The sequence below is a fragment of the Callithrix jacchus genome, chromosome 9, assembly GCF_049354715.1.
Source record: "Callithrix jacchus isolate 240 chromosome 9, calJac240_pri, whole genome shotgun sequence".
Lineage (NCBI taxonomy): Eukaryota > Metazoa > Chordata > Mammalia > Primates > Cebidae > Callithrix > Callithrix jacchus.
The window spans coordinates 66,550,157-66,574,023 of NC_133510.1; the positions used below are offsets into that span (position 1 = coordinate 66,550,157).

General features: G+C 45.0%; 1 protein-coding gene and 1 non-coding gene across 26 annotated transcripts in view; one reads left to right on the top strand and one right to left on the bottom strand.

The window, feature by feature from the left end:
• Positions 1–7,153, bottom strand: part of EIF4B (eukaryotic translation initiation factor 4B) — a 33,512-nt gene extending 26,359 nt beyond the window's left edge. For 23 of the 25 annotated variants that reach the window (XM_035256686.3, XM_035256685.3, XM_078336594.1 and 20 more), the window contains exon 1: positions 7,118–7,153. In XM_035256686.3, coding sequence (XP_035112577.1) covers positions 7,118–7,130 — 13 coding nt within the window. In that variant the 5' untranslated portion in view covers positions 7,131–7,153. Of the gene's footprint in view, positions 1–4,803; positions 4,848–7,117 lie in introns of all 25 variants that reach the window. The other 2 variants (XM_078336587.1, XM_035256670.3) reach the window with 2 other exon arrangements.
• Positions 7,154–23,235: 16,082 nt separating this feature from the next.
• On the top strand, positions 23,236–23,342 carry LOC118144584 (U6 spliceosomal RNA). The gene has a single exon (XR_004729352.1). It is a non-coding gene; the product is annotated as a U6 spliceosomal RNA (small nuclear RNA).
• Positions 23,343–23,867: the final 525 nt, after the last annotated feature.

Below are 23,867 nucleotides of genomic sequence, written 5' to 3' on the forward strand. Positions count from 1 at the left end.
AAGACATGAGGCAAACCACTTACAGTGCATGGACTTAGACTTTTTCATATCCTTTAATTCAAAAATAGTATCTGGAATTTATATGATGCTAGCTAGAGATCCTTACCCTCATGGGGCTTAATCTAGTATCATCATCTAATATCCAATTATTAACCTGTCCTTCCACTAGAAGGATAAAAATAGACCTGGTGGTCAGTACAAACAATGAGGTCAAGTTCAACATAAGAACAGAAGAACCTGAATAAGATAACCTTTTCCTACTTGTTCTATATATGTATCTTATACCCAAACAGCAGAATCTGGAATTAATCTGCCCTTTAGTCTGATCTGGCTTAAATCAACTTTGTAGATCAGCTTCTCAACTCTTACCCCTTGACTCCTTGGACAAACAAGTCTCTTCTTTAATGTTATTTGAAATTTCCAAACAAATTAATTATCATGACTAAAAAATATTAAAACATTGTTAAATCTTAGAATGTCTTTTCAAATCATACATCTCCCCCTCCAGTGACTGCCACCCCTCCCAAGCCCTCTGGTTAAGAAATTACTGTTGGATGAGTCTTAAAAAAAACAGGCTAAAATTCCTTTACAAGATGTTTAGCTTCTTTAACTCTAGCAGCAGCATTGCCTCAGTCATAATATAAGCAGCAGGTTTAAAGGAATTAGCCCTTGAAAAGCAAAATCAATAAATCTAAAGTGGGTGCCTGTGTTTGGTTCCACTCGATTTAATTCCAATAACTGAGAAAAGAAGTTATCTAAATCCTCCATGCCCTTTGCTCCCTCAATACCTAGGCTCATTACATGTTTAGATTTCAACAGTGTTCCCTCTGCTTTATAAGTAAAGCACTGTTTAATGCTCTAGGTTTATCAATCCTTTGCAATTCAATAATGAACAGGTCTAATTCTTTAATTTTCTCTAAATCTTATGTGAACTGGTTAAAACGTTAACAAATCAATCACCTCACGAAACAAAACGCGTCCCAACTATTTATATATGGACTACAGTGGAGAAAACAGACCTCCAGCTCTTTATATACCCCAACAGGTTTAATAAAAGATCTTAAAAACAGAAATATTGGTAAGTCCAGAAGTCCTTAAACAAGAGACAACACATTTGTGATTTTGTTAATAAATAAACAGGATTTGTTATAATAGATACTAAAATAAATGCAGCCTGTTTCTTAAATCAGAGTTTCTCTATTTAGCACTACTGACATTTAAGCTTAGGTAATTTCCTGTCATGGGGGGATCTTTAGCGGTATCTCTCACTCTCCTCATTAGATCCCAACAGCAACTCCCAACCACCATCCCACTGTAACAACCAAAAGTGTCTCTGGACACTGCCAAATACTCTGGAGTGGGTTGGGGGTTTAGGATGAAAAGATTTTCCCTCAGGGGCCAGGTGAGGTGGCTCATGCACTTTGGGAGGCGGGTGGATCACGAGGTCAAGAGCTCAAGACCATCCTGGCCAACATGGTGAAACCCTGTCTCTACTAAAAATACAAAAAATTAGCTGGGCGTAGTGGCGGGTGCCTGTAGTCCCAGCTGCTTGGGAGGCTGAGGTGGAAGAATCACTTGAACCCGGGAGATGGAGGTTGCAATGAGCGGAGATTGTACCACTGCACTTCAGCCTGGTGACAGAGTGAGACTCCATCAAAAAAAAAGAAAGAAAAGACTGTCCCTCAGTTCAGAACCATGTTCTAAGTGATGTTTTCACTTCAATAAATAAAAAGATAAATGAAAAGGAAATGTTTGTCCTATATAAAAGACTTTTCTTTGGGGGTGATGAAAAGGTTCTGAAATTAGATAATGATGACGGATGAACATCTCTGAATATACAAAACCCCACCAAATCCTATAGGGTCTTGCTGTCGCCCAGGCTGGAGTGCAGTAGTGACATCATGGCTCACTGCAGCCTTGACCTCCAGGGTTAAGCAATACTCCCACCACAGCCTCCCAAGTAGCTGGGACCACAGGTGCATGCCACCATCCCTGGATAATTTTTAAAAATTTTTTTGTAGAGACGTGCTCTCGCCATGTTGCTTAGGCTGGTCTTGAACTCCTGGGCTCAAGTGATCCTCCTGTCTTGGTGTCCCAAAGTGCTGGGATTACAGGCATGAGCCACTGGCCATGGTCCAAACTGTATACTTTAAAAGGGTAAATTTTATGGTATATGAATTACATTAAATAAAGCTGTAATTAAAGTAGTTCTAGTTGGGCAAGGTGGCTCACGCCTGTAATCCCAACACTTTGGGAGGTCACGGCAGGTGGATCATCTGAGGTCAGGAGCTCAAGACCAGCCTAACCAATATGGAGAAACCCTGTCTCTACTAAAAATACAAAAAATTAGCCGGGTGTGGTGGCGCATGCCTGTAATCCCAGCTACACAAGAAGCTGAGGCAGAATAGCTTGAACCTAAGAGGCAGAGGTTGCAGTGACCTGAGATTGTGCGATTGCACTCCAGGCTGGGCAACAAGAGTGAAATTCCATCTCAAAAAAAAAAAAAAAAAAAAAAAAAAAGTTTGAGTTCTTCCAAGTTCTCCATAATTAAAAGCTACTTTAGCCCTGGTGAGGTGGCTCATGCCTATAATCCCAGCACTTTGGAAGGCCAAGGTGGGAGGATTACCTGAGGTTGGGAGTTCGAGACCAGCCTGGCCAACATGGTGAAACCCTGTCTCTACAAGCATTGCTTGAACCCAGGAGGGGGAGACTGCAATAGCCCAGACCGTGCCACTGCACTCCAACCTGGGCTACAGAGTGAGACGCTGTCTCAAAAAAAAAAAAAAACCAAAAAAAACACAAAAAGCCACTTTAAATAATGAATTAATGATTAACAAATGTTTCCCTAAACTGCAATCAACCCACCCAAATAACAGAGTGCCTAGAATTAAATTAATTAGTGTTTAGAGCCCAGCCATGAAAAGACATTTCATGCAATGTAATATCAACATCTTTCAGCTTCACCTTTACTGCACTATATAGACGCTTCTTGACTTATGATGAGATTGTCAGGATAAACCCATCTTAAGTAAAAAAAAAAAAAAAAATACATTTACCATCTGGATAAACCCATTGTAAAGTCGAAAAGATCCCAATGCAAACCACCCTTTGATTTAGTTGGGACTGTCTGTGTAAGTTTAGCATAGCAGAGACAGACTAAGTTAGAACTCATAAGCTCCATCATCTTGACCCCTGTGTTCAGTTGACCCCTGTGTTCAGTTAGATGGCCTCTCTGTGCCCAATTACTTCCTTTTGACACTAGAAGATAGATGCCATACTACCTAGGGATACTCAATTTGATCATTTACATAATCAAACAAAATAAGTGCCCCTCGTACACCATGCTAACCATTACACAAAATAGGAGACAGGAGCTACACAAATTCAAGTTAAACTTCTTGATTTGGGTACTTTCCCACCAATAGCACCATAGCAATATCTACTATAAATCTAAGAAACTGACTTCAGTGTGGTACTTATACATGTACAGAATGCAAACCTAATTACAAATAAAGCACTTAAAACAAAATACTGTACTCAATTCTTTCCACTATCATCATGAAAAGAGAATTCCAGAATGTTTTGACATGAAAACATACCTCTTTTTTCAATGACGTTACTTAGAAACACTACTTTATCTTAATTGACACTATTCTGTATTTGTATTTAGACTTTCTTTTTTTCTTTTTGAGACAGAGTTTCACTCTTGTTGCCCAGGCTAGAGTGCAATGGCACGATCTCGACTCACCACAACCTCCACCTCCCAGGTTCAAGCGATTCTCCTGCCTCAGCCTCCTGAATACCTAAGATTACAGGCATGCGTCACCACACCCGGCTAGTTTTTTGTATTTTTAGTAGAGATGGGGTTTCTCCATGTTGGTTAGGCTGGTCTCGAACTCCTGACCTGAGGTGACCTGCCCATCTTGACCTCCCAAAGTGCCTGGATTGCAAGCATGAACCACTGCGCCCACAAGAGCAAAACTTGGGTCTCAAAGACAAAACAAAATGAAAAACAAAAAAACATCAAATGAGATGTCACACGACGGCATTTTGAAGCGTTATGCAAACGAAAGGCCTATGCATGCACGTATATATGTTATTTCCAATTTTAAAGATTTTTTTTTTGAGACACAGTCTTGCTCTGTGGCCAGGCAGGAGTGCAATGGTGCAATCTCGGCTCACTGTAACTTCCACCTCTCAGGTTCAAGCGATTCTCCTGCCTCAGCCTTCTGAGTTGCTGGGATTACAGGTGTGCACCACGAAGCCCAGCTGATTTTTCTATTTTTAGTAGAGACGGGGCTTCACCATGTTGGTCAGGCTGGTCTCGAACTCCTGACCTCATGATCTGCCTCTCAAAGTGCTATCTTGGCCTCTCAAAGTGCTAGGATTATAGGAATGAGCCACCGTACCTGGCCATTATGTTTTCCTTTTTTGAGACGGAGTCTTGCTCTGTGACCTAGGTTGGAGTGCAGTGGCGCGATCTTGGCTCACTGCAACTTCCAACTCCCAGGTTCAAGTGATTCTCCTGCCTCAGCCTCCTGAGTAGCTGAGACTACAGGCACCCAGCACCACGCCCAGCTAATTTTTGTATTTTTAGTAGAGACAGGGTTTCACCACTGGTTGGCCAGCTGATCTCGGAACTCCTGACCTCAGCCTCCTGGGATTACAGGTGTAAGCCACAGCACCCAGCCTTTAATAATTCTTTTTAAGAAGGAAAAACAAGGAATTAAGTGTACTGGCTCAATGCAACAAGTTTCTATGAATTCAAACTATCCTCATTCTGTAGTCAGTTCTGACACCTACCTTAGTTCCTGAAGGTCAATGGGTCACAGTGGAAACTGGTATTGCTGCAAAGAATTTTTTGGTCTCATTTAACAGTTAAAGAGGGATATGAAGTTGTTTTATGTATTTTCACAGAGAATACACAAGATCCACTTCCCACATCAGGGAATACCGGTTACTTCACAAAGCTAATGTGATTGGAGAAGAGGAGAGGGGAAACAAATCTGATAAACCCCAGATTCCTCAAGAGCAGACTGAAAGATGTGACTTGTGCTTAGATACCAGTAATACCAGTACCAGCTAAAAAGATTCACTAAAATGAATTAAAGCAGATGAGGGTTTTCAAATACAAAAAGCAGACGTCTGTAATCCCATCTAGTCAGGAGGCAGGAGAATCCCTTGAACCCGGGAGGTAGAAGTGGCAGTGAACCGAGATCGAGTCACTGCAGTCCAGCCTGGGCGACAGAGTGAGACTGTCTAAAAAAAATTAAGAAAGAAAGAAAGAACACGAGGGTTTTCAAGGGGGTAAATATGGAAGAACAAGAGAATGGGACGTCACTGAGTAAATCCCTGTAATCAGTCTGAATTTCATTCAACTCAGTAAAAAGAAGGGCATGAATTGCTGTCATGTCGTCTTCTGCCTCTAAAGGCTCCACAAAAGTTAAGAAAACACAGATTTTCTTCACTAAATTACGATACTAAACTGTTAAGGTGGCAAATCCAGACCAAATAGGTACTTTATGCAAAGGTTAGTTTAAAATATATTTAGGACTTTACTAGCTCACTGGAGAAAAAATATGAACTTTTGTAAACTTCAGACACTTTCGGGCAGCGCCCAAAACTGAAGATGACACCTTGGTACTTCTAAGTTGCTAAGGAGTCTCAAAGGTTTTGACCTTGCTCTGCCAGCTGAGAGCAGTGTGGCCTTAAATAATGTTCCTCAGCTGGGAACCACCACCATCTCTCTACATTACCTCAAGATCAAAGGAGACAACATGCACAAAAGTGCTTGGTTAACTGTCAAGTGTTACACCAATGAAAGATGTTCAAATGCACCTCAATTTTCTCAACGTTTTCCAAAGCCAGCCATAACCCTTATCTCCTTTGTAATAGAGAAAATGAATTACTGGGTAAGAAATGAGCACCCAAAGATAGGTTCAAATAATGTTTTGAAGAATGCAAGGTCATGCCAGAGAAAACAAACTATATTCCCCAAACTAAAATCAATGCTACAAGATGTTAGGTCATCAATGCTCTTATAAGCCCATTAGAAATGTAACTAGGCTTGCATGGCACTGATATTCCCCTCCAAAGATGTCTAAAGAAGTAAGCAACTCCAGCCACTAGTAAGCATTATTTTAAAAGTACCTGCTGGTGGTTGTACAGTTATCAAAAAAAAAAAAAAAAAAAAAGGCTGAAATCTTGAAACCTACCACTGGAACTATCCAAATTCAACCAATATGGAAGCGCCAGAAGAAAACCTCATCTTGGCATATAGCTGCGCTGAGTAAAAATGCGTCCAACTGAGTAAGAGAAAAAAACCTAGAAAGAAATCTAGGTGCACACCCGTGCTTCTCCAACACGTGGGCGCACCATACTGGGTTCCCCACCCCCATCTAACTCCAATAGCACCAACCTCCAAGCCTAACAGACGTACCCTCGGAAAAGTACAGGCACGGGGCCACACCCTAGAAAGGGAAGAGCACAACCTAAAAGGACATAAGAAGAGCTCAACACCAGGGCGTAAAAGCTTCCTATCTGGGTTCTAGCGCACGCATAGAAGGCGCGCCCGTCTCCACTACCCTCGCATCTCCTACGGCGCACGCGCACCGCTGCCTTCCCCCGCCCCTCCACCGACTCGCACTGGCGTTCTAACTGCTGCCCCCCCCTTTTCCCCTGCCCCCGACTCCGGTCCGCTACGCCTCGCGCATCGTAGACGTAGTCTAATGTGCACTCGTCCGCGCACCAACCGCCTCCTTCCTTTCTCCACGCCTTCACGCGAGCACGGTGCTTCACGTCTATGAAAACGCCTCGCACCACCCGCACACCTTTCTGCGCCTTCTTCTTCAATTCAAGCCTGAGTCCACCATTACTGCCTATTCCAATCTCGCGCAGAAAGTGTGAAAAGAGTGTGAGGGGGAGGGGAAAGTGTCCTTCCCCTCCCCCCAAACATCCCGAAGCAGCAACCTAACATGGCCACGCCGCCAGCCTGCCGCAGCCCTCAAGTCGGGAAGGAACCGGTGCTGGCAGTTCCCCGACTCCAGGAAATAAGTGGATCAGGCTCGGAGGAGGGTTTCAGAGCCCAGTCCTTGGCCGCGCTCGGCTGCTCGCTCACCTGAGGCCGCCATGTTGGGAGAGGGAAAGAGAACGCAAAGGACCCGGATGAGGCAATCACGTGATTCTAGTGGGCGCGTCGGGCTAGGAGACTCTAAGCTGGGAGGGGGCGGGGAGGTGAGGACGGAGACAGGAGGCGGGGCGGCGCTGCTCTAGGTTCGTAAAGTTGCGCGGCGAGGTGGCACAGTGTCCAACGGGGAGACATGCGCGACATGTGGCCAAAGGGGTGGGTCCTGGGCTGTCGCGAAACCCCTCACGCTTTACGTAGGGCTACACGCGGACGCGGGCCCGGAGCTAAGCCCCTGCCGGCCTCGTGACGCGCAGACTTCCTGCCAGAGCAGGGGGTGGCAAGGGCGGGGCTTCGCTGCTGGTTCCGCTTACTCTGCTCTGAGACGCGTCTTGATGGATTCGGAATGGGTGTCCATAAGTGGATGTTAAGAAAGGGAAGATTCTGAGTTTAATGGTGTTTTTTTTTTTTTGAGACGGAGTTTCGCTTTTGTTGCCCAGGCTGCTGGAGTGCAATGGCGCGACCTCGGCTCACTGCAACCCCCGCCTCTCGGGTTCAAGAGATTCTCCTGCTTCAGCCTCCGGATCAGCTGGGATTACAGGCGCCCGCCACCATTACCCGCTAGTTTTTTGTATTTTTAGTAGAAGCGGTGTTTCACCATGTTGGCCAGGCTTGTCTCGACTCCTGACCTCAGACGATCCACCCGCCTCGCCCTCTCGAAGTGCTGGGATTACAGGCGTGAGCCACCACGCCCGGTCTAGTTTTTAAAGGCCACATCAGAAATTACTGAGTTGGTTTTATTTATTTTTATTTCTTGAGACGGGGTCTCGCCTTGTCGCCCAGGCTGGAGTGCAGTGGCGCAGTCTCCGCTCACCGCATCCTCAACCTCTGGCACTCAAGCAGTCCTTCTACCTCAGTCTCTTGAGTAGCTGCAATCAAGTATTTGTGTGGACACGGAGTGGGGCGGGGTGGGGGTCTCCCTATGTCGCCCAGACTGGTCTCGAACTCCTGGGCTCAAGTATTACCTCCCTCTGTGGCCTCCCACAGTGCCGGGATTACAGGCGGGAGCCCCCGGCCTGAGTTTGTTTTCAAATTACTTTTTGTAAAGGCAAAACAAATCTAACATCTGTAAGAATGGTTTTAATGAGACATGTTTAGACAGAATGACAAGGTAACAAATGGTGAACACTTAATTGCCATGGCTTTTACCTCCCTTAATTCTCCAGTTTACTGACTAGGTTTGGTAAAACTCAGGCCTTTAGGATTTCAGAGCCCAGGGCTATCCGTGCTTCACCTAGCTAATGTTCCATTTCATTCGTTCAATGAAATTTTGTGTTGTCCACCATGTGCCAGGCACTGCCATAGACATTGTGGGTACAACACGAAATAGAACTGTCCCAAAAGAGGTTATATTCTAGTGGGGGAAGGACAGATAATAAGGAGGTAATAAATAAAATATTACCAACAACGATCATTCTGTGAGTAATTAAAGTGGTGTCATAAAAAGTGATTGGGTGCAGGTCGAGGTGGCTCACGCTTGTAATCCCAGCACTTTGGGAGGCCGAGGCTGGTGGATCACCTGAGGTCGGGGGTTGGAGACCAGCCTGACCAACATGGAGAAACCCTGTCTCTACTAAAAATACAAAATTAGCCGGGCATGGTGATGCATGCCTGTAATCCCAACTACTCGGGAGGCTAGGGCTGGAGAATTACTTTAACCCGGGTGGCGGAGGTTGCAGGTTGCAGTGAGCCAAGATGGATTGCACTCCAGCCTGGGCAAAAAGACCAAACTCTATCTCAAAAAAAAAAAAAAAGCGGGTGTAACTTTAGATTGTTTGTCAAAGAAGGTCTCCGAGGGAAGTGACATTCAGATGGAGATCTAAATTACAAGCAGCCAGACCTGGGAATGTCTTCTGAAGAGGTTTAGGAGAAGACAGGATGTACAGATGGGATTGCTGCAATGTGATGAGGGCAAGGGAAGTAGTGGTACAAGATGAAGCTTGACAGATAGGGCTGGATCTTGTGAGGCTGTATAACCAGGTTTAGGACATGTTTGGATTTTATCTCCAGGGGATTGGGAAAGTATGGAATGATTTAAAACAGAGAAATGTCATGACTTGAAATAAAATGTTAAAAAGGATTCCGTAGTATCCAGATGTGAGTGCTAGTTACATGGGTGCATATCTAGTAAGAATTAATCAGATTGTATAGAATTAATCAGATTGTATACTTAAGATTTGTGTACTTTATGTAAGTCATTCGTTAATTAGCAAAAAAAAAGAGGTTACTCAGGCTACTGAATGGAGAGTGCAATTGTCAGAGGCGTTTGAACCAGAGCAATCCTTGAATAGGGCTTGGTAAAATAACTCTGAGACCTACTGGGCTGCATTCCCAGAAGGTTAGGCATTCTTACTCACAGGATGAGATAGGAGGTCAGTACAAGTTGTAGGTCGAAAAGACCTTGCTGATAAAATAACATGCAGGCCGGGCGCTGTGGCTCACGCTTGTAATCCCAGCACTTCAGGAGGCTTCGGAGGGGGATCACCTGAGGTCAAGAGTTCGAGACCAGCCTGGCCAATATGGAGAAACCCGTCTCTACTAAAAATACAGAACTTAGCCTGCCATGCTGGTGGGTGCCTGTAGTCCCGGCTACTCAGGAGGCTGAGGCAGGAGAATCACTTGAACACCAAAGGTGGAGATTTCAGTGAGCCAAGATCGAGCCTCTGCACTCCAGCCTGGGTGACAGCGAGACTGGTAGGGCCACATCACTTTTCATGGGCTGTAAGCACTTTTGCCTAAATAACTATAACAGTTATCAAAGATAACTCCCCAGATTTTGGCATGAGCTGCCTGGCAGTGCCTTTTACTTAGATGGCAAAACCTGTGTGGAACAGGTTTGGAGAGCGTGTGTGGGCTCTGTTTTGGCCCTGCTGTGTTTGAGATATGTACTAGTCCAGCGCTTCTCAGACTTTAATGTTTACCAATCACCTGCGGAGTTGAACTTCAGATTCCAATTTAGTAGGACTGAGGTAAAGCTTGAGATTTTGTATTTCTTCTGGTTTGGATCATTAAAATGGAATGAAATCTGATAATTAAGACCATTAATTTAAGAAGTAAATTGACCGCTGGGCAAGGTGGCTCATGCCTGTAATCCCAGCACTTTGGGAGGCAGGCAGATCACCTGACATTGGGAGTTTGAGACGGACCTGACGAACATGGAGAAACCCTGTCTCTACTAAAAATACAAAATCAGCCAGGTGTGGTGACACGTGCCTGTAATCCCAGCTACTCGGGAGGCTGAGGCAGGAGAATCGCTTGAACCCAGGAGGCGGAGTTTGCGGTGAGCCAAGATCACACGGTTGTACTTCAGCCTGGGCAACAGAGCAAGACTCCATCTTGAAAAAAAAAAAAAAAGAATTAAGTTGACCATTGGAGGCAATAGATTTCAGAAGGTTCAGAGAAAAGCCAAATAAAATAGGGATGCATGGGATAGGGAGAGACTTCTATTTGCTGATCACCTACAATATCCCAATGTTATGGCAAACACTTAATGAACTAGCTTATTTTGTCTTTACAGTGGCCCTACAAGGTTGATGAGATTAATCTCATTTTTAAGTAATGACAGCAAGGTTCAGAAACAAGTACCAGCCAGGCCCAGTGGCTCGTACCTGTAATCCCAGCACTTTGGGAGGCCGAGACAGGCGGATCACTTGAGGTCGAAGTTCAAGACCAGCCTGGCCAACATGGTGAAACCCTGTCTCTACTAAAAACAAAACAAAACAAAAATACCCCCAAAATTAGCCAGGTGTGGTGGCGGGCACCTGTAATCCCAACTTCTTGGGAGGGTAAGGCAGGAGAATTGCTTAAACCCAGTTGGGAGAGGTTGCAGTGAACTGAGATCAAGCCACTGTACTCCAGCCTGGGCGACAGTGTGAGACTCTGTCTCAAAAAAAGAAAAAAAGAATCCTGCCATTTTTGTCAGCATGGATGAACCTGGAGGTCATTATGCTGGGTGAAATCCAATAAACACAAAAATAACAAAACTAGGCCAGGTGCGATGGCTCACACCTGTAATCCCAGCACTTTGGGAGGCTGAGATGGGTGGATCATGAGGTCAGGAGATTGAGACCATCCTGGCCAACATGGTGAAATCCAGTCTCTACTAAAATACAAAAAAATTTAGGTGGGCGTGGTGGTGCGTGCCTGTAATCCCAGCTACTTGGGAGGCTGAGGCAGGGGGGTCCCTTGAACCTGGGAGGCGGAGGTGGCAGTGAGCTGAGATTGTGCCACTGTACTCCAGCTGGTGATAGAGCAAAACTCCGTCTCAAAAAAATAATAAAATAAAATAAAATGCCACTCACTTCTATTTTGTTAAGTTAGGTAGCTAAAATGATTTATTATTGTTTCCTGTGTCTCTCCTCACAATGCAGGCAAAATGTATCACTGCTTTAAAGATGTGTATTTCTCCAGAATAAAATATTTTTATTGCTGAGTTTCAAATGTGTATGGTTAATTTTAAATATATATGAAGATTGTATATGGGTTCTGTTTCTGGTTTGGTAAATAAGTTCCCAGCAGATCAATCCTCGCATAGATAATGATAATCTCTGGACAAAACTAAAAAACTGCACAATTATCTGAAAGCTGTAGAGAATGCACAAAGGCAAGCAGTTTTGGAGGGGAGTTGAAACTTGCAAGCAGGTACTGAAGTGGAGTGGAATAGCAGGGTGTCGGGGGCTGAAGTCTGTGTCACATTTGTGTCATTAGGAAGGCATTACCCAGGATATCCTCAATTACCAGAAAGTGAGTGTGGAATCTTGTACAGAAGAGAGCCAGAGTTCCGTGTGCAGACTCTGTCCAAATCTCCAGCTGGTCCTTGAACCATGCATGCAGGGAGCAGGCTGCAAACAGTTCAGCTAAGGAAAACAATAATAAAGACAAACTGAGATCCAAGCTGCTGTCTACTGCAGTGGGTGAGTTTATACTTTGAGTCTAGTTAATTTAATAGCCTGCTAAAATAAAATAACATCTTCAGAAGGCATATTAGTTTCCTGTTCTTGAGGTAATAAATTAACGGATATTTGGCTGGGCTCGGTGTCTCATGCCTGTAATCCCAGTACTTTGGGAGCCAAGGCGGGTGGATCACAAGGTCAGGAGTTTGAGACCACCCTGACCATCATGGTGAAACCCTGTCTCTACTAAAAATACAAAAATTAGCCAGGAGTGGTGGCGTGCGTCTATAATCCCAGCTACTAAGGAGGCTGAGGCAGAAGAACTTCAATCAGGGAGACAGAGGTTGCAATGAGCCAAGATTGCACCACTGCATTCCTGCCTGGGTGACAGAGAGAGACTCTGTCTCAAAAAAATACAAATACAAATAAAAAAATAAGCTGAGCATAGTGGTGCACACCCGTAGTCCCAGCTACTTAAGAGGCTGAGGCACGAGAATCACTTCAACCTGGGAGGTTGAGCTGAGATCATGCCACTACACTCCAGCCTGGGGGACAGAATGAGACTCTGTCTCAAAAATTTAAAAAAATTAAAAAAGAAAAAAGAAAGGACTGTATTACAGCCACACTAAGGGAAGTTCTTCAAACTGAGGGTAAAAGATACCAGAGGGAAACACATATCTATGGGAAGGAATAAAGAGTACTTACGTAGTGGGGTTACTGGGTAAGTGTGAAAGGCATGTTTTTGTCTCAATTTCTTTTTTGAAATTATTTTTATTTATTATTGATTTATTAAAAATACTATAATATGGCAGGCGCAGTGGCTCACGCCTGTAATCCCAGCACTTTGGGAGGCCAAGGTAGGTGGATCCGAGGTCAGGAGATCGAGACCATCCTGGCCAACATGGTGAAACCCCATCTCTATTAAAAATACAAAAATTAGCCGATATGGTGGCATGCTCCTGTAGTCTCAGCTACTCGGGAGGCTGAGGCAGGAGAATCGCTTGAACCAGGGATGTGGAGGTTGCAGTGAGCCAAGATCGCCTCACTGTACTCCAGCCTAGCAACAGAGATTCTGCATCAAAAACAAAACAAAACAACTGGGTGCGGTGGCTCACATCTATAATCCCAGCACTTTGGGAGGCCGAGGCTAGTGGATCACGAGGTCAAGAGATCGAGACCATCCTGGTCAACATGGTGAAACCCTGTTTCTACTAAAAATACAAAAAATTAGCTGGGCATGGTGGCATGCTCCTGTAGTCCCAGCTACTCGGGAGGCTGAGGCAGGAGAACTGCTTGAACCCAGGAGGCAGAAGTTGCAGTGAGCCGAGATCATGCCATTGCACTCCAGCCTGGGTAACAAGAGCGAAACTCCGTCTCAAAACAAAAAACAACAGCATGTTTGCTTGTGGGTCTCTCTTTTATTTATTTATTTATTTTGAGGCAGAATCTCACTCTGTTGCTAGGCTGGAGTACAGTGGTATGATCTCAGCTCAATGCAACTTTTGCCTCCCAGGTTCAAGCAATTCTCCTGCCTCAGGCCCCTGAGTAGCTGGGACTATAGGTGCACCACCACGCCCAACTAATTTTTGTGTTTTTAGTAGAAATGGGGTTTCACCCTGTTGGCCAGGCTGGTCACGAACTCCTGACCTCAAGTGATCTGCCACCTTAGCCTCCCAAACTGCTGGAATTATAGGTGTGAGCTATTGCACCTGGCCCTGTGTGTCTTTTTTTAAGAAACAAGGTCTCTCTCTGTGATCCAGGCTGGAATGTAGTGGCCTTCAATCCCTGTGGTCAAGCAATCCTCCCACCTCAGCCTCCCAAGCAGCTGAGACTACAGGTGTGTGCCACTACACTCAGCTTATTTTTATTTTTTATATTTTTTGGTAGAGACCAGGGTCTTACTATGTTGCCTAGGCTGGTCTTGAACTCCTGGCCTCAAGCAGTCCTCCTGTCTCAGCCTCCCAAAGTGCTGGGGTTACAGAGGCCTGAGCCACTGTGCCCTGTTCCTCTTAATTTATTGAAAATCCACCTGACTGCCAAAAGCAAATATTAGAACATGATACTGTGGAATTATAATGTATTTAGATGTAAAACATAAAACTGTAGCATAAAACATGGGAATTGGGCCAGGCATGGTGGCTCATGCTTGTAATCCCAGCACTTTGGGAGGCCTAAGTGGGCTGATTCCTTGAGCCCAGGAGCTGGAGACCAGCCATGGGCAACATGGTGAAACCCCATCTCTACCAAAAAAAAAAAAAAAAAAATACAAAGGCAGGCAGGTTGCTCTTGCCTGTAATCCCAGCACTTTGGGAGGCTGAGGCAGGCAGATCAAAGGTCAATAGGTGGAGACCATCCTGGCCAACATGGTGAAACCTCATCTCTACTACAAAAATACAAAAAATTAGCTGGGCGTGGTGGTACGCACCTGTAGTCCCAGCTACTCGGGAGGCTGAGTCAGGAGAATTGCTTGAACCCGGGAGGCAGAGGTTGCAGTGAGCCAAGATCATGCCATTGCACTCCAAATTGGGAGACAGAGCGAGATTCTGTTTCAAAAACAAAAAAAGAAATAGTGTGAGTTGGTGATAAATGGACCTAAAATAGTTGTAAGGTTTTCATATTCCACATGAAGAAGTAGAATATTAACCCTAGGCTGTGAAAAGTAAAAGATGTGTTTTCTTTTTTTTTTTGAGACGGAGTTTCGCTCTTGTTACCCAGACTGGAGTGCAATGGCGCAATCTCGGCTCACCGCAACCTCTGCCTCCTGGGTTCAAGCGATTCTCCTGCCTCAGCCTCCCGAGTAGCTGGGACTACAGGCGTGCACCACCATGCCCAGCTAATTTTTGTATGGGGTTTCACCTTGTTGACCAGGATGGTCTCAATCTCTTGACCTCGTGATGCACTAGCCTCGGCCTCCCAAAGTGCTGGGATTATAGGCATGAGCCACCGCGCCCGGCTAAGGATGTGTTTTCTAAGCCCTAGAGCAAGAATTTAAAAAGTAACGTATGTCAGGCACAGTGGCTCATGCCTGAAATCCCAGCACTTTGGGAGGCATAAGTGGGCAAATCACCTGAGGTCAGGAGTTTGAGAACAGCCTGAACGACATGGAGAAACCTTGTCTCTACTAAAAGTACAAAAGCAGATGGATGTGGGGGCACATGCCTGTAATCCCAGCTACTAGGGAGGCTGAGACAGGAGAATTGCTTGAACCTGGGAGGTGGAGGTTGCGGTTAGCTGAGATTGCATTATTGCACTCCAGCATGGGAAACGAGCAAAACTCTGTCTCAAAAAAATAAAAAAAATTTAAAATTAAAAAAAAAAAAGGCCTGGTGTGGTGGCTTACGTCTATAATCCCAGGACTTTGGGAGGCCAAAGCAGGCAAATCACGAGGTCAGGAGTTCAAGATCAGCTGACCAACATGGTGAAACCCCATCTCTACTAAAAATACAAAAATTAGCCAGGTGTGGTGGCGCACGCCTGTAATCCTAGCTCCTCAGGAGGTTGACGCACAAGAATTGCTTGAACCTGAAAGGTGGAGGTTTCAGTGAGCTGAGATTGTGCCACTGCACTCCAGCCTGGGTGACAGAGTGAGACTCTGTCTTAAAAAAATAATAATAATAAATGATAAATAAAATAAAAATAAGGCCAGGTGCAGTGGCTCATGCCTGTAATCCCAGCACTTTGGGAGGCTGAGGCAGGTAGATCACGAGGTGAGGAGTTGGAGACCAGCCTGAGCAACATAGAGAAACCCTGTCTACTAAAAATACAAAAAATTAGCCAGGCGTTGTGGCATGTGCCTATAATCCTAGCTACTCAGGGAGGCTGAGGCAGGAGAACCGTTTGAACCCTGGAGGCGGAGGTTGAGGTGAGCTGAGATTGTGCCATTGTACTCCAGCCTAGGCAACAAGAGCAAAACTCCATCTCAAAAAAAAAAAAAAAAAAAAAAGAAAAGAAAAAACAGTAAACAGTGGGACAAAGAAAATTATGTGAAACAAGCACTATTCAGGAAAAACACATAAATTCGTCTTCCTGAACATTTTACATGGGAACCGGTACTATCCAGAGCAGGTTCTTGCTCAGTTCAGTCTTTAGGCAACACTGCAGAACAAGAGCAAAGAGGAGAAATGCAATGTAGGGGGAAGGAAAGTAGGTAGAATTCAGGAGAGTCTGCTTAACTATAAGGAATTTGAAATATGCAAAGGTTGTAACACAAGAACATTTTGAATCTTCATCTATGGAGAAGAAGCAGGCACCCCCTCAGCAGTGTGACCAGGAGATATGAAAGATATGGCCAGGTCACCTCCCAGGGGTAGGTTGTGTTTTCTGGCAGGAAACGCCCGGCTAGTGTAGGGGCCTATTGTGACGGCTGCTTCCTGGTAGCATTCCACAAGGTTCTCTCCTCAGCACTCCCCACTTTTTGTACCAAAGGCTGCAAATGCCAGTGTCTCCAGGAGCCAGGCAGATCATGTGAATGATTTAAGCAGCCTGGCAGGCATGTGGCAAACTGCAGAGCACATGTTCCATATGGCAGAGACATTTACTGCTCATTCAATATCCATGAGCTGCCCCACATTTCTCAGGCCCCTGATGAGTGCCCTGGGACTAGTTTTGGCAAATAAATGGTTAGTTCAAGTACCATTTTGCTTCGTGTTGGAAGCATATAAGCACCACAAAGCAGCCTTCCAGCTCTGGCTCCCCGATGGGATCATCTAGAGTATAAGTTGGAAAAGCAGAGTCATACAGCATACACAGCCTGGATCCCTGAGTCATTGCAAGGAAGAAAACTACCCTGGAGAGTTGCCTGATTCACCCTGGACTTTGCTTGGACAATAAACAAATCTTCATTGTGTTAAGTCCCTGACATTTTCTTACAATGGGCTAGCCTACCTATGTGCTTTCTTTAAAGGTGACAGGCCTGGCATGGTAGCTCGCACCTGTAATCCCAGCACTTTGGGAGGCAGAGGTGGGCAGATCACCTGAGGTCAGGAGTTTGAGATCAGTCTGGCCAACATGGTGAAACCATGTCTCTACTAAAAATACAAAAATTAGCTGGGCAAAGTGGAAGGTGCCTGTAATCCCAGCTACTTGGGAGGCTGAGGCAGGAGAATCGTTTGAACCCGGGAGGCGGAGGTTGCTGTGAGCCAAGATTGCACCATTGTACTCCAGCCTGAGCAACAGAGCAGTCTCAAAAAAAAAAAAGGTGACAGTCACTTTTCAACCCTGACTCTCACTGTCAAGTGAAATCGGCCCCAGCATTACCAGATCTTCCAGTTTTAAAGATAAACTAGATATACAGATTTTTTTGTGTGTGAAATATTCCAACATTTAAAAGTGGATGGTTAATTCAAAAAATTACAACTCTGTGTAGCCCAAATAAAGTGCAGCTGGGGCCCCTTTAGCCCATGGGCCACCAGTTGCAACTTGTGCTCTGCATTTTTTTCCTTAGTGACTCATCAGTTCCCAAAGATTCTGTTGTCACTTCTGTTCAGATGGGCGCAAAGACCATATCTTTGTGTCACAGCTCCTGATGAGCTCCTGGTGAGCTCAGTGGATGCCTTCAACCCTGTATTTCTAGCTTTAGCTTAAATGCTGGAGGGGAGCCCCAGCATTTTTTTCTTTTCTTTTTTTTTGAGATAGAGTCTTGCTCTGTCATACAGGCTGGAGTGCAGTGGTGAGATCTCATTGCAACCTCCGCCTCCTGGGTTCAAGTGATTCTCCTGCCTCAGCCTCACCCAAGCAGCTGGCATTACAGGCTCGTGCCACCGCGCCCAGCTAATTTTTATATTTTTAGTAGAAACAGGGTTTTGCCATGTTGACCAGGCTGCTCTCGAACTCATGACCTCAGGTAATCTACCCTCCTCTGCCTCCCAAAGTACTGGGATTACAGGCATGAGCCACCTTGCCTGGCTTCAGAATGTTCTTTAGGTTCTCAGTCCTACCGGCCCCCAACAGCCAGCATAAGTGCACACTGTTAGGGGCCTAATGGTTCTTTCTTTTTTTTTTTTTTTTTTTAAAGAGATGGGTTTTGCTATGTTGCCCGGGCTGGAGCTTTTGGGCTCAAGTAATCTTCTAGCCTCAGCCCTCCAAGTAGCTGGAACCATAGGCATGTGCCACCATGCTCTGCCCTAGTGATTCTTTCTCATGGCTTGACTCTTACCTCCTTTTCTTCATACATTTCTTATTCAACATTGACATTTCTTTTTTTTTTTTTTTTGGGGGGGGAGGAAGGCAGGAAGGAAGGGAAGAAGGATGGGAGGGAGGAAGGAAGGAAGGGAGGAAGCGGGGAGGGAGGGAGGGAGGGAGGGAGGGAGGGAAGGGAAGAAAGGAAATCAAGAAATGAAAGAGACATTGCCGACCTGGATCTAGAGGTTTACAAGTTGATTTCTTTTTTTTGAGAGAAGGAAAGAAAAAAAAAAATAAGTAAAGGAGAGGAAGAAAGAGGAAGAGAAAGAGGGAGAGTAAATGGAAATATTGCTTTATTTTGAAACAAATTGGGTATTAATAACGGCCAATCAATGTTTCATTTAAACTAATGGGTAGGTGTGATGTGGTATTGACAAGAATGTATATTTTGTATATTTGAAGTGGAGAGCTCTATAAATATTTATTAAGTTTACTTGTTCTGGATCTGAGTTCGAGTCCATGATATCCTTATTAATTTTCTGTCTCATTGAATCTAAGTCTCCTATCTGGGTGTTAGGATCCTTAGCTCTTGTTGTTGCATTGATCCTTTTACCACTATATCTTTGTTGCTTTAAAATCTATTTTATCCGATACAAGAATTGCAACTCCTGCTTTTTATTTATTTATTATTTATTTTTGCTCTCCATTTGGTTGGTAAATCTTTCTCCATCCCTTTGTTTTGAGTCTTTGTGTATCCTTGCATGTGAAACAGGTCTGGATGTAACATGCCGTTGGGTTTTGGCTGTGTCTTTTGATTGGGAATTTAGTCAATTTAAATTTAGGGTTACTGCCATTTGATGTTGACTGGCTGTTTTATCCATTTGTTGGTGTAAATTCTTCTTTATGTTGGTGCTCTTTACTTTTTGGTGTATTTTTAGAAAGGCTAATACTGGTTGTTTCTTTCTGTGTGTAATGCTTCTTTCAGAAGCTCTTGTAAAGCAGGCCTGGTGGTAATAAAATCTCTGAGTTCTTGCTTGTTCATAAAAGATTTTATTTTTCCTTCAGTTGTGAAGCTTAGTTTGGCTGGATATGAAATTCTGGGCCGAAGGTTCTGTTCTTTGAGGATGTTGAATATTGGCCCCCACTCTCTTCTGGCCTGTAGAGTTTCTGCCGAGAGATCTGCTGTAAGTCTGATAGGCTTGCCTTTGTGGGTAATCTGACCTTTCTCTCTGGCTGTCCTTAGTATCCTCTCCTTCGTTTCAACCCTGGTGAATCTAACGATTATGTGCCTTGGGGTTGCTCTTCTTGAGGAATATCTTTGTGGTGTTCTCTGTATTACCTGGGGTTGAATGTTGACCTGCTTTGCTAGTTTAGGAAAATTTTTCTGAATAATATCCTGAAGGGTATTTTCCAGCTTGGATTCATTCTCTCCATCGCATTCAGGTAAACCTATCCAACGTAAATTTGGTCTTTTCACATAGTCCCACATTTCTTGGAGACTTTGCTCATTCCTTTTTATCCTTTTTTCTCTAATCTTTTCTTCACGTTTTATTTCATTAAGTTGGACTTTGACCTCTGATATCCCTTCTTCTGCTTGAACAATTCGAGTGTTTAAACCTGTGCATACTTCTCGGAGTTCCTGTATTGTATTCTTCAGTTCCATTAATTCACTCATACTCCTCTCTAAGTTGTCTATTCTCAATAGGATTTCATCAAACCTTTTTTCAAAGTTCCTAGTTTCTTTACGTTGGGCTACAACATGTTCTTTTAACTCACCGAAGTTTGTTATTATCCATTCCTTGAAGAGTGATTCTGTCATCAGGATGCGCTCGTTGTCCATCAAGCCTTGTTCCATTGTTGATGTGGAACTATGATCATCTTTAGAGGGAGAGGCGTTCTGACTTTGAGTATTCTCAGCTTTTTTACGCTGGTTTCTTCCCGTCATTGTAAATTTATCCTCCTGTCGTCTTTGAAATTACCAACTTTCAGATTAGGTCTCTTGAGTGGACGTCCAGGTTGTTAGTTCCCAGGACCAGAGCAGCGGCGTTAAAACTGATGGTGCTTTTCTGCCCAGGATTCTCCTGTCGGGCTTCCTTCTTGTTTCCATAGTAGGCGACTCTGCCTTCCCGGGGCTCCAAACGTCCGTCAGAAGGGGAACCGGTCCCGTTTACTCTGCGCCGAGCGCTGCGGCGCCGAGGTGCCGGCGGAACCGCTGCGCTGACCATGAGAGTCGCGCTGGCGACTCGTGTGTTTCCACCACTGGGGGATCTTCTGCTCCGTGAGCGACCAGACTTTGTCTGAAAGTGTGGTGTCCTCTAGTTCTCCGTGCCTTCCCTGAGAGCTGCAATCCCGGGATGTTAGCGATCGGCCATCTTGGATCGTTCTCCGACATTTCTTTATTAGCTTCTGACCCAGTGATTTGCTTTCCCAATTATGGCCTAACATTTCTCTTTGGACCTCACGCTCAGTCTTGCTCTTCTGATTAAAATTTTGTTTTCCTCAGTTTTTTACTCTTTGGAGATTTGGATTCTGCCTTCCACTGCCCTGTGAGTTTGTCCTGGACTAGTCCTGAATTTTTCAGTTCGTCTCTTAGAGACATCTAAGATAACTAAGCCTCCCTACTTGGGAGGCTGAGGCAGGAGAATAGCTTGAACCCGGGAGGCAGAAGTTGCAGTGAGCCGAGATCGCACCACCGCACTCCAGCCAGGTGACAGAGTGAGACTCCGTCCAAAAAAAACCCAAAAAAACAAAAAGTAGAGTCTATGTAACCTACTTTTTGAATTTGGCATTGCCTTGTGACTTGCTTTGGCTAACAAATGTGTCAGAAGTGACAATATGTGACTTCTGGAGCCTAGACTGTGGAAAATCTTGTGGCTTCCACTTTCACTCTCTTGGGACCTGCTGATGCCAGGCCAGGAGCCAAGGCTATTCTGCTGGAGAGCCACACGCAGGAGAACTGAGGTCCTTTGGCTGTCAATCCCAGGTAACTGCCAGATATGTGATGAGGCCATCATAGACCATCCTGTCCATATGAATGCAGCCATTCAAGCAACTCTAAGTGAGATGAACAGAACTGCTCAGCTGAGTCCAGCTAAAATTGCAGAGTTGTGAGCTAATTATTGCTTTAAGTCTCTAACTCTTGGGGTGGTTTGTTATGTAGTAATTGCTAAACTGACACAGTGCTGTCTGTGCAGTCACAGAATGTCAGCTAGAGGCAGAAGACAAGGGTTTCTTCTTTGGAGAGATAGGCTGTCTACTATGATTGAATTTTCTGGCTCAGCTGTCCTGCATCCCAACAGGGTTGGGAGCTCTGTGCTGCTCCCTGAAGGAAGTGTCACTAGTTGGATATGTGACTTAGCCCCAAACCTTCTAGGTGCCTGTGCAGCCAATTTGATGGGCTTGTTATCTGTACTGGGCTTGGAGCTTATAGAGAAATGGAAGCCAACTGTCTTCCAAAGAAGAGAGGCAGAATGGCCGGGTGCAGTGGCTCACGCCTGTAATCCCAGTACTTTGGAAGCCGAGGCAGGTGGATCACCTGAGGTCAGGAGTTTGAGACCAGTCTAGCCAACATGGTGAAATCCTGTCTCTACTTTTTTTTTTTTTTTTTAGACGGAGTTTCGCTCTTGTTACCCAGGCTGGAGTGCAATGGCGCAATCTCGGCTCACTGCAACCTCCGCCTCCTGGGTTCAGGCAATTCTCCCGCCTCAGCCTCCTGAGTAGCTGGGATTACAGGCACGCGCCACCATGCCCAGCTAAGTTTTTGTATTTTTAGTAGAGACAGCGTTTCACCATGTTGACCAGGATGGTCTCGATCTCTTGACCTCGTGATCCACCCGCCTCGGCCTCCCAAAGTGCTGGGATTACAGGCTTGAGCCACCGTGCCCGGCCTACTTTTTTTTTTTGAGACGGAGTTTCGCTCTTGTTACCCAGGCTGGAGTGCAATAGTGCAATCTCGGCTCATCGCAACCTCCGCCTCCTGGGTTCAGGCAATTCTCCTGCCTCAGCCTCCTGAGTAGCCAGGATTACAGGCACACGCCACCATGCCCAGCTAATTTTTTGTATTTTTAGTAGAGATGGGGTTTCACCATGTTGACCAGGATGGTCTTGATCTCTTGACTTCGTGATCCACCCGCCTCGGCCTCCCAAAGTGCTGGGATTACAGGAGTGAGCCACCGAGCCCAGCCTTCTACTTTTTAAAAAATTTATATTTTTAAATTATTATTTCACCTTTAATTGTTTTTTATTTTTTAAAGACAGGTATTTTTTAAAAACAAGATGTTTCACCATCTTGGCCAGGCTGGTCTTGAACTCCTGACCTGAGGTGATCTGCCAGCCTCGGCCTCCCAAAGTGCTGAGATTACAGGTTTGAGCCACTGCGCCTGGCCCTGTCTCTACTTAAAATACAAAATTAGCCGAGCGTGGTGGCATATGCCTGTAATCACAGCCACTTGGAAGACTGAGGCAGGAGAATTGCTTGAACCTGGGAGGCGAGGTTGCAGTAAGCTGAGATCATACCATTGCACTCTGGCCTCGGCAACAAGAGCAAAACTCTGTCTCAAAAAAAAAAGAGAGAGAGAGGCAGAAGGCTGGGCATAGTGGTTCATGCCTGTAGCCCCAGTGCTTTGGGGAGGGGGGGTGCCAAAGCAGGAAGATGGTTTGAACTCAGAAATTTGAGACCAGCTTGGGCAACATAGTGAGACCCCAATCTCTACAGAAACCAGCGAACAAACAAAAACAAATTAGCTCGGCATGGTGGCATGTGCCTGCGGTCCCGGTGCTTTGGGAGGCCCGGCGGCGAGGATCCCTTGAGCCCAGGAGTTTGAGACCAGCCTGGGAAATATGGTGAGACCCCATGTCTACAAAAAATAAAAAATTAGTTTGGTGTGGTGGTGCATGCATGTAGTCCCAACTACTCAGGAGGCTGAGGTGGGAGGATCACTTGAGCCTGGGATGTCAAGGCTGCAGTGAGTGGTGATTGTGTCACTGCCCTCCAGCCTGGGTGACAGAGCAAGACTTTACCTCAAAAAATAAAATAAAATAGTGCTCGCCTCTATAGCACATATACTAAAACTGGAACAATACAGAGAAGATTAGTATGGCCCCTGCGCAATGATGACACACAAATCTGTGAAGCGTTCCATATTTGAAATAATAAAATAACATAAAATAAATTATAAAATAACTAATTATGGACTAAACATCCCGTTCTTGCCTAACTCAGGGTGGAATTCTCCTACTCTCCTACCTTTGTTATGCTGCTGCCCTCCTTACAAAGCCCTTGATAAAGATCAAATGGAATAATATTTTCAAATTTACGTACTGTCAGGGTTCAGGTAGGCAAGTGTGCAAAGTGGTGTAAGTCACTGGGAGTGGTGCAAACTGTGGAAGACTGAGGAGTGCACGCCCTGGCTAGAGGTGTTCACATCCGATTTTTATCCATGGAGTGAACTGACAATTTGTGATACTCACAGCAAATAAATAATTCAAGCTTGGGTCTGGTCCGACTTCAGAGCTTTTTCTACTACGTCATTTGGTCTTGTCCTAAACCCCAGTTTCCTTTTTCTTTTTCTTTTTTTGAGATGGAGTCTCACTCTGTCACCCAGGCTAAAGTGCAATGGTGCAATCACGGCTCACTACAACCTCCGGTTCCCGGGTTCAAACAATTCTCCTGC